At 39.8% G+C, this 11,355-nt stretch overlaps 1 protein-coding gene across 1 annotated transcript in view; it reads right to left on the bottom strand.

Moving 5' to 3' along the window:
• Window positions 1-3,053: 3,053 nt before the first annotated feature.
• prim2 (DNA primase subunit 2) overlaps window positions 3,054-11,355 on the bottom strand; it is a 29,087-nt gene continuing 20,785 nt past the window's right edge. The window contains exons 11-14 of the mRNA XM_037783304.1: window positions 7,464-7,590; window positions 7,121-7,203; window positions 5,178-5,246; window positions 3,054-3,778 (exon numbers count right to left, since the gene is read on the bottom strand). Coding sequence (XP_037639232.1) covers window positions 3,551-3,778; window positions 5,178-5,246; window positions 7,121-7,203; window positions 7,464-7,590 — 507 coding nt within the window. The 3' untranslated portion in view covers window positions 3,054-3,550. The remainder of the gene's footprint in view (window positions 3,779-5,177; window positions 5,247-7,120; window positions 7,204-7,463; window positions 7,591-11,355) is intronic.

The raw sequence follows: 11,355 nt of genomic DNA, 5'->3' as shown, positions 1-11,355 counted from the left end.
TGGGTGTGAAAGTGTGTGTGTGTGTGTGGGATGAGATGCCCTGCAGCTGACGTCACAACCTTGTCAAACGCTTGCTTACTGTTGGCCACCACCATATTGGGTTCCAGGTTCAAGCGCCTACTCTAAACAAAGAAAGGAACCTGAATATTTCATCCTATAGACGACCTAAAGAGGGAAACAGACGTCTGTTGGATGGACCTCCATACAGTCATGAAGAAATAGCCATGTTATTCATTCATAAAGCTCTACTGTTGAAGCTTCCAAACTACCTCACATCTCTTCTGTCATTTAAATCTAGTAGCACATGATCCAGTAAATACTTAACCTTAGATACGTCCCATGTACGCACTAATGTTGGCAGAACTGGCTTCAGGTAGTGGAATGAACTGTCCTCAAACTAGAGTCTTGCATTCCCCTTGGAGATTTTAAAACTTTATTATATCTGATGTTTTATTTTATGATTCTTGTAACTCTTTTCATTCCTGTTTATTGTCTAGTTGTGCTGTTTCTCGTTCTCAGGACTCTCTTGGAAAAGACATATTAAACTCAACGAGACTGCCTGGTTAAATAAAGATGAAATGCTTTGCAGAAATTAGGAGCAGGGTTAGGTGGACATTGACCAAAACGAGGGTCATCAGTGCCGTGCACATTTTGCCTCAGGTAATATTAGCTATATTAATATTACCTGTTAGCCTGCTAAATCAGTTAACATTAATTCATGTTTTTTTAATCAAATCAATGTATGAGACTTTCCAAACAGTAAACCAATCAGAATGAATCCCCATTCATTGGACATGGTTTCTAATCATAGCAACCAGAGCCATTGCATTATTTATTTGAACCTGAGCCCATGATACCTGCAGGGCAGCTGTGCACATCCCAACAAACACCAGATGAGGATATAAACATGTAGCAACATAATCATCCTTCATACCTACATAAAAGGAAGAAGCTTGACTAAAAGCTCATGATAAGCATCTTACCTAAATGAAACATAGTTCCAACATCAAGCAACTAAATGAGTAACAATAGACTTATAAATCCAACTTATAAATCGTATCACTTTAGGACCAAAACTCACTGAACCAACAGCCAACATTAAACTTGATTTTATACAGATATAACCAGAAATTATTTCTTACCTTTGCTGTTTTGTGATGAAAAGTTGTGTTTGAGGGCATCTCAACGCTGCTAATGGTTACTCCAATGTCTCTGGGTAGGGTTGAGTCAATTTTCCAATGAAACTAGCTCTTCTTCATCTGTTTTTAGAGGTGGTTTGCATCCAAAAGGTTGCATTACCTCCTCCTACTGGATTGAAAATAAGACTACATTTTTCCCAATCTCCTGATCTAACTAAAGAAAAGAAAATAAATGGCTCCAAAAGTCGCTCAAATTCGTCAGATGACGGCATGCCTACTCCTTGCGCATGCAAGAGAGGTAGAGACCCTGTGCTATTGGCAGGAGAGCGTGGACTGTGATTACTCTGAGCAGAATGCATCGGAATGAATTACAATATATTTCTTGCTTTTTCCTGATGTGGATAAAAGTTGCTAAATTTGATATTATTGGAGCCATCTACATCCAGTTGTATGGAGGAGCATTTAAAAGTCTGCCTTCCTCCAGCATCAAACAGCCTATCCTCAGCCTTACATGTGGAAACATTAGTCTATGTCTCCCCCTGGTGGATGAATCATACTGCACTCATCCTAAAGGAATTGGCTCTTAAAATACAGTAGCGGTACAAGGTAGACTCCGACAATATCAGTGGCCGAAAAGCTGAGGTGCGATTCCATAAGGATCACATCCAATTATCCATATATTCTCAGCATACCTTTTCTGTCCTTTGCTATCTCGGTGACATTGGTGGTGAAGAGCGCTGGCATTATGTGATTATTGGTCTCGGCAGATTTACCTTTTTTCATTTTGCCATGGAGGTCAAGTGTGAATGCAACACACGTATGTGGTCGCAGAGAATTCACGCTCGTCGTTCTGTAACATTCCTATATTATACCTGAAGTTATATTTTAATTGATATTACTCATCTATGGATGCAATGCAGAATTAACTTGAGGAGGTTATGTTGGCAGCATTTACCAGCTCCAGATTGCAACACATTCACAAAGCTTCACTCCGGCTACACGGCACATCTCAGCATACAGGTTCTGCCTCTATGTCAGCTTCCATACGAGGCTCATGGAACAAATGTTGCGGTTAGGTCTTCGATTAAATTCCTTGCCCTTTCGGATAATGCACCATCCCCAGAACACCTCTCGCCCATGTAATGAGCCCCGGAAGAGAAACGAATCGCACGACGAAAGCAAGCAAGTTCATGACTAATGATTGTAAATCCATTCAGAGGAGATAAACACCGTCCTAGTCAACTGCCTGCCCACAGTCTAAGAAAGTGCCAGCTTTGTCAAACGTAGTCACGCACAACCAAATATTAAACATCAAGGCCGTCTTGCTGACAGCAGCCTGGCTGCGCACTGTTATCCAGTTTGCTTATTATACTGGATAAATCCTCTCCGTGTCAAGCACCATGCCTGGATTTTAAGACCTAATTTAATTCCAGGCCGTGTGTTTGTGCTCTGACGTTACAAGCGTGACGCAGTGATGAATTGTGTGTGTGTGTGTGTAGAGTGTCAGAAAGTCTTCAAACAGACAAGTGCTATGATTTCTTTTCAAATGTGGCACCCTCAGGGAGATAAAAACTTCACAATTATTAAATTACAGAAAGAAGTTTTCATTCATACATTCAGTATTTCCCTTGGCCTCCCTGAAAACACATTTGTATTCATGTAATTCAGGACGACCTCTCTCTAATTGGATCTAGAGTTAGTAATCTCATACTGTAAAATGCATAGAAAGAGTGGTAATAACTGTACCTCCTAAAGAACAAAGATTAGAGGAGCAGTCTGTGTTGCCGGACAGCTCCCATTTCTTTTACAAATCATTGCAGACAGAAGATTGAGTAGGAGGAAATATCTCCTGACCACGTATGCTTTGAGTAAATTGCATTGTGCACTATGAGGCAATATTCCAAGTCCGCATAATACAACTGTGGAAATTGTTTATTTTCTTCCATCCTCCTGCCACCATTCATCCATACTCCTGCCAGCAAATACAATGACATTGTTTCTGAGACAGCTGGGTAATGTTCTACTCATCACCCCCCTCAACCACGTCCCTGCCAAAACACAGTGCACTGAGGCTGGATATAAGCCATCTGAGTTCAGACCGGAGTGAAAACAAGGAAACAAAAAATGAGAGACTACTTTTAATACTCGGCTTAAACAGTAAAAAGGAATGACGCTGTGTCGGTGACGTGAGGAATTTTTAAGGTAGACAACTCTGCTTTGGTCTGATGTTGGGAGTTTGAATCATGTCCACTCAAGATGAACTCAAAGTGTGCTGTGTTGAGAACATGAGCCCTATATCAGAGAAATGACAGATATTCAACTTTAACACTTGACTTAGAATATGAACCACCCCCAACCTCCAGTCCTCAGAAAAAAAAAACATATATATATGTACATATAAAATAAAAAAATCAGGCGTCTTGAAAGAAAGCGTCTAGGTCCTCCGTCATCTCAGCCACACCCTGGGAGGCGTTTGCCGCTGCCTCTTGAGCGGCGCTGGATCCTCTGGCGGCCGAGTTTTCCTGCGACCTCTGTGGAGCGTCCATCTCTCGCTTTATGTCCTTGCCTCCGTTCAAAACCTTCTGGCTCTCTATGAAGTACTGGTTGGGGTGATTGAGTGAGAAATTGGCCTCCTCAATCTGCTCCATAAAATAAAGAAACACAGGAGAGGAAAGATGAGAAAAAAAAAAAAGAATAGCAGTCTTAGCTTTCACAGGAATGGCAGGTTGGTAAGCTTTATAACTGATTGATTGATTCAATGTTATGTCATCTTTTATGAGATGGTCATGTAACATCTGCTTCATTTGGGGGACGATGTGGAACGGTTTGCTAATTTGCCGACAATTTACTAATTTATTAACGATGATGAGGACAGCCGGCTTTTCATGGCCAAATTAGCGAGCTAATTCGGTGAAAAGATGAAATGCCCTTTCAGGAAATAAAATGTCAAAATCACTCAGGGGGAGTAAAAACCTATGAATCAATTAACAAGATGGAAGTTCGAGCCCTTTCAAATGCTCTTCCTGTGACCTTTCCCATCGTTTCTTAAACAAATTGTGGGAAACCAATTAAATGTGAGTACATGTTTTAAATTACTATGATAGATTTGTACAAAGCAGTATCAGCGTCTTCCATGTGCCAAATTAAGGTCTGTAAGGAGACGTTTCACTCTAATGTTTCTACCTGTTGAACCACTAGAGTGAAGAAAATTAGATTCTAAATAATGTTTTGACGCACCGGATGGGCTGAGGGGCTGAAAGGGTTGTTGATCAATACCCACATATACTGTACGTGTGATGTCTATATTATTACTTTAAAATAGGTACACAAAAGGCCTCAGTGTTACTGGAGGAATTGTTTCAGCCTTACTGTAGTTTCTGTAGTTACGATTCATTCACGTCCCCCCAAAAAAACATGTTCAATGCTGTGCTTTCAAAATGATATTATCATTATTTTAACATCGTAGCGTATTTGACAGTTTGTAGTATGTCCAGTTGATCTTTCTGAAACCGAGTTGTAACTGCACATGCAGTCGCAGCAGTCCACGCAATGGTGCTCCAAGTGATTCAGTGTGTTATGTATATACTGCTTTAATACTGTGGAGGTTATCAACCAATGCAAAGTCCAACCTTGAATTTTTATGAACCGATCCAACATCTAAACTGTGTGCCAAACTCAGCTGAATGTCAAGCATTTACAGCCACAAGTAAATACGTTTAGAGTTTTTTTTGTTTTTTTCTTCAATCCCAGCTTTCCTCTAAAAACGAAGACCTTGAGTGTGACTGAAAGGGATGATGACTCAAGCATCCAAACTAAAACAGATTAAATTAAATAAGTGTCCACGGGGGACTACATAGATCTAAATGCTATAATAAACCTATAAAAATTAAGTGGCTATGACAGCCAGCTAATGATGGAGGTGATGACAGTTCTGGGTCTCTCCTGAGCCTTCATGCATGATATGTAAAGGACCAAACTCCTCTCCTCTTACACAGGTAGCCCCAGTTACTGCCTGCTTCTAAGTAAATCTGCACTTACATTGTGTGTCAGCTCAAAGTACTTCTGGCACGCCAGCTGATAGTGCATTCCTTTAACCAGCTCCATGATCTGCAACAAAAAAGGTAAAGGAAAGAAAAGAAATGAGGACCCCAGGTTAGGTTTAAATGAGGCTATTTTCTTCCACTGTTAAGTGTTAAACCTTAAGATACTGACACAGTACATTTACAGAAGATAATCTCAACATCTTGTGTTGTTGCAGCCCTCTATTCAAAATTGTTTTAATTGGCTTTCGGTCAGCTACCTACTACAAACGTTCCTGAATCATAATGACGGCAGTGAATACATCCTTCAAGGGATCTTTGCAGATGCAATGAAAACAGATCACAGGCTTATTTGGGCTAATTTAAATATTCATGCCCTGAGTCAACTCTTTGCAGAATAACCGTTGGCAACGATTACTCCTCCTGGTACTCAATTTTGGGATTTCCTATTTTTTTATTTCTGGTTTTTCTGAAGCTCTGCAAAGTTGAAAAAGAGAGGATGTGAGCAGATAGTTTGAAGCCCAGGCTTTGGCTGGGTCACATTCTTGTACTTAAAGCACTGTAGTGTTAGCGTGACTGCATAGTCAGGGTGGCTGACCTGCAAAGAAAACAAATCCATAAGGTCTTCTGCACTCACTAAGAGACGAGAGAGACTCTTCTGCAGAATCTTGCCTGTATTTGGCTCCTTCATTATTCCCTATATTCCTGAAGACTGCCTCCAGCGTGATACTGCTACAAGAATGCAACGCTGGGGCTGCTTTTAGATCAGTGATGAGCTGTTTCTCCGTTTTTTGCCACATAATGCAGTTTTTATTATTCTGTTTAATGGAATACCAGGAACATTTGCAAAAATGCACACTGATAATAAAAGGGCAAAGCTGTGTTCTAACTTGAATTATTTTTTTTATCTCTCATGCAAAAGGAGAAAAATATGCCTCTGGTGTGAAACTAGTGCTTCACTTCCAATTAGCGAGCTTTACTCTGGACTGGAAGGTTCTTCGGGGATTGGAGAAACAACATGCCGAACATCCACAAGACACTTGATCATACTATTACGGCCTTGACTATCTTTACATTACAGATCTTTCAGAAATAAATCACTGCTGTTAGAAGATATTGTAGCTTATCCTGTGAAAACAGTATCATTATAATTGTGATACGTGGACAGACATTCATGGATGAAACACTTTGATGATCCTGACTTTTCATCTAGCGCCACCAGCAGGTAGATACTGTAAATGAAACATTGTTAAGACTTGACATCTAATGGGACATTCACACCAAATGCAAAGCAAACTTTTAGTGTGGAGCGATTATGTGCAAAGTCAATGTGAAAAGGCAAATACGGTAGATGGAAGTTTGCGCCGGGCAACTCGAATGGCGTGAAAGAAGCATATTTGCACGAGTTTAATTATTTCAGCTCAAGCGCCAAATTCGTGTGGCACTGTGTCGTGCAAGCCTTTCAGTGTTTGATTTTCCATATCTGGGACTTCCACAGCATGTACAAAGCAGCAAAAGTGGATTTCGGCCATGGCCATAAAACGTTGTGGGTATCTAGATGGACGTAAATCCCTCCTCCTCTCTGGCGCGTCCAGCGTGAGTGATACGAATGAACACAAACGATCCTGCCGCTAAAACTCACGCGAGCAACGTGAGGCGAAAATTTGCTTGACGTTTGGTGTGAACGCAGCATAAGACCATGTCCGAGACTAACTGCTCACGGCCACTGAGGGCTTTGTGAGTGGTATTATTTGCCAGTTTCTGAATGAATGCTTTATTTGACACATATTTTATAAACCCATTGACAAAATCAATTTCTATATGTGCTGTGTTTCATGAGATCAGTGGAGAAATGTCCCCGGTTAGAAGCAGATAATGGTGGCTGACTAGAAGCTGTCCGACCATTGGAGAGGCCTAACTGTAGTACAGGACAGCACCCACCTGACTGATCCCACTGGGAGACACTTTGTAGAACTGAAGCTTCTGCTTCAGCAGCTCTGGTTCACTGTGACGGAAAGGACATCCTACAAAACATAAAATGAAAAATTGATCAAAATAAATGGATATATAAATACACAATCAAAATAGCACATTACTTGTTTCACTGATGGACGGAAACTGAAATATTCCACATCTGAAAACTATATATGCAGAGATTTTGGTGATGTCCACAGTCACTTGCGTCACTATTTCCGAGCAATGCACTTTAACTAAAAAGCCTGATAATGACAGTTGAGTGGCTCATCACATGGATAATGGCTTCTTCCAACAGCAATCAACTCACCATGATGGTCGCCTTGGCTGGGTGGGTTTGATAAAATCACCTTCATGCAACTGTAGGGGGTGTAGTCTGTTCGCTTGCCTTCTTTGCCAAACATGTGGCGGATGCTGTAGGCATATGCTTTGTCAAACTACAGAGAGAGAGAGAGAGAGAGGGAAGAAAAGAGAGAGGAAGCGGAGGCATTAATGAGGATGAGAGTGTAAGAGGGACAAGGTTGGGGTGAAAAGAGACATTGTCATACATCATGTCAGATCTGACAGGGTGTTTTCCTCAATGAAATATAGAGCTATTAGAGAGAACCTGCTGTAGAGGTGTCGTCACACTTGAGATAGCTGAATTATGAATATCATACAACGGCCATGTTTCCCCTCTAATTGCTTTTGCCCCTTGTCCTGCAGAGTACTTTGATACAAGGTGTGTAGCATTTCAATATCTGTAAATTTTGTTACTGCTAAGCAAACCAAACATTTCCTCCTGCTGCAGCTTCAAATTAAAAGCATTTAACTGGCAAAACACAAGGTTTTTATTATGCTTTTATTATGAAGTAGTCGAAGGAAATGCAATGTATTTGTCAATGAGCTTGACACTGACCTCTATCGTTAGTTAAAATACATCTCCTAAACAAGACAACGGTCATGTTTGTCATTTCTTGACAGCGGATCAGTTTGAAATATTAGACGGAGTAATGGAACAAGGAGGAGCAGCCACAGTGAGCTGTTAGATGAAGAGCTGCGGGCAACAGGCTGCACATCTACAACTTCTCAGCGAGGTAACCAACTACTTTCACTTTTCACAGATCCATACCACGTGCAGCATAAAATCAGATCACAGTTGCTCACAGAATGCTGGAAAAAAGCCAATTATTTCCTGACTTCTTTATTAAAACAACAGCTTATTTTTATTAAACTATTATTTAATAGTTTATTATTACGCTTCTTGGCACACAGGAGAAGTTTCTGTTGATTGCAATCTGCAACCTCACCACTAAATGCCGCAAAATCCTACACACAGCTCCTTTAATTACCAACGCTTGTTGAAATGTATATGGGCATTTATAGAGCTGAAATCTACTCAACCATTTTGAGGTACTTTGAGAATCTTCATTTTATACTACTACTCCACTACATTTCAGAGGAAAATATTGAACATTTTACTCCACTACATTTATTTAACAGCTTATGTTACAATAAAGTTGGGACCACTTGTCACATTTCAGATGTCTAGGAGTTGTTAGCAGTTTTACCAAAGAGATATTTCCATTTAAACTTCTCTGGTGGCTTCATTTAGAGGCTGAAAGAGGTAAAATTATCCATTATTTCTCAAAAAAAAAGAGAGACGCAAAGACTAGAGAAAGATCAAAAAAATTAAATGGAAACAGATTTCAGAACTTAGTTTTTTCTTATTTCCTTGCCAAACTCACGACCCCTCAGATGTATTTTGTGACCTATTAGAGGGAGGCTGTCCTTTTGGTTAATTGCTGAAAATAAATCTTTACAGTGTTTTCCCAAAAAGCAAAACATAAAAGTCAAGGACCCAAATGAACTGTATTAATACATTTTAAAGTGCCAGATGTCTGTAAACCTTCACACCATCTTCTGTCCAGTTTGTTCCAAAGCAAAAAACAAACCCGTCATAGTTTTTGATGGAGGTCATTCAACACAATCTTCACAGTGAACTCCTTTTATATGTACAGAGCACAAGTGCAACCATTAAAAAAATGATTTACAGGGACCCTGCCTCTAAAAATCAGACAGTAAAATACACACAGTGCGCTTCGACAGTGGTAGAACACAATCCCCGCGACTGCTCCCATCATAACACATAAATATTGCAATAAAACCCTTGAACTCGCTAATGTGACAAGCTGCAGCGGCAATTCACAAATCCATAAAATCTTCTTGAAGTACAATAAATCAAATATTAATTATGTAGAGCTTGGAAGGATTCAAGAGGCCGTTTCCTGATTTAAGACGCCCCTACTCTATTAAAAAGAATCTTGGAAGTCCACTGGCACCAAAGTGTGTTTAATATGTATTATGTGAAATAATTAGGATGTAAAAAAGATCCTGTGTGGTCTCAAAAAGTCATACTAAGAAATAATACGACATCAAACTTTCACTTCCTCCACATGAGACTGAGGTGTGACTTTTTTGCTAAAAACGGTGATTAAAGATATAACTTCACAGGAACAGATTAACGCTCTTAAATGCTGGGATTAACCGCAAACGGCACATTAGATTGAACGGTTTTGATTTGCCTTTTTCTAAAGACATTTGAATTTGTCCTCAAAAACAGTATTCAGATTCCCCTCAGCATCCGCCGTTGTACAATGCAGCTTGCAGTTTGTTCACAACTCGTCCTATATTTACTCTCATTGAATTCAACCCCTCTAAATATAATATTTTCAGTCTTCCTTTTTAATCACCAACTGTGTTCCTACACTTCAGCCCACACTTCAGATAATCCTGGATGTACTCTTAACACAGCTGACCTCCAAAACTGAGGGAATTCAGAAAAATCAGAGTAGAGAGTCTAAACACGAGCACAAAAGCTGCATTAAAGGAGCAGAGCCGCAGCTCTTCTAGTGCACATCTTGGCTCATGGGGCTACATCACTGTAACATCCCCCCACACTCGAGGACACATTCGCAAAAACCTGCGGCGATGGAGACAGAGAAATAGGACACAATCAAAGGGATTACGTACGTGTGTGTGTGTGCATGTGTGTGTAAACTTGGCATGGCTTCTTAGGCTCAGTCCATAGTGACTGATGTGCCTGCAGCTCCAGTTCTTCTTATATGTAATACCATTAAAAAATACGTCCCATTTTAATCTGCACTACAGGCTTTTTCAGAAACTGAAAACAATAAAAAGGTGAGGGACTATAAAAATGCTGCAAGTGTGCTCAAGTTGGGAAGTTTGATGTTGCAGAAAGAGGAAAAGGACAGCTTTTTAAAAGGTCATTTACACACACAGGTAGAATTTTAAACTAAAAGGCAATGGAGACAAATTAGAACTGCACAGTCCCTAAAACACTGTGACAAGCCTGCTGCAAACCCAAATCGTTGCACTGTGCATCACACCCGGTAAAAGAGCTTATTGTAATTTGGAAAAAAAATAATTTAGAATGCTAATAATTTTAGTTTTTAGTTTTATAAGTTGTACCTTAGGGTTCGGATGAATATATTGAATATTGGCAAGTACATCGCTGGTTGTTGTTTTGTTTTGGGCATTGTTTGTCATTTTATTTTGCTAGAGTTCTCCAGGGATGACGTAGTTTTGTAGCCAACCAGGTCGTTAGCATCGCCCTGGTTCCCATTGACATAAAAAAAGAAACATGTCAGTGCTCTCTAGTGTAAAAAACAATGTAATGTACCATTTCTAAATGATCTCAAACATATCTTTGATATACTGTATCTGCCCTGCAATTTCTAATTACCAATTAGCCACCGTATACAGCTACACGGATATATATCTGTGATACACTAATATCAGCCCTGTATCTGCCTGGTCTTAGTGTGTATTTCTCAGGGAAAGCAAATGCCACTTGTACAACGTGCATGCTCAGCATGAGCAATAAAATGAAGTGCAATTTTCTAGACTTTTATTTTGAATCATTTATATCAGATAATGTAATGTATTGGCCAATATTCTGTTTACTTAAGGATTGGGATCATGAATTTCAAGTTGTTATTCTGCAAGCAACTCACCATAGAAGATGAATGACACAAAGCCTTAGGAGTCCAATGAATTTCTAGATCCTAATGAAAGAATGACCCGACTATCTAGCTAACACTGTTTACTTTATGGACTTTCTATGAGAAAAAAACTCATTGACACAAAATAGCCTCTCTTGCGTCTCTTCCAAGAAAAAAGTGAAGTGAAGAATCAGGATA

The sequence above is a fragment of the Sebastes umbrosus genome, chromosome 10 (genome assembly GCF_015220745.1).
Source record: "Sebastes umbrosus isolate fSebUmb1 chromosome 10, fSebUmb1.pri, whole genome shotgun sequence".
Lineage (NCBI taxonomy): Eukaryota > Metazoa > Chordata > Actinopteri > Perciformes > Sebastidae > Sebastes > Sebastes umbrosus.
This window is presented reverse-complemented; position numbering and strand designations above follow the sequence as displayed.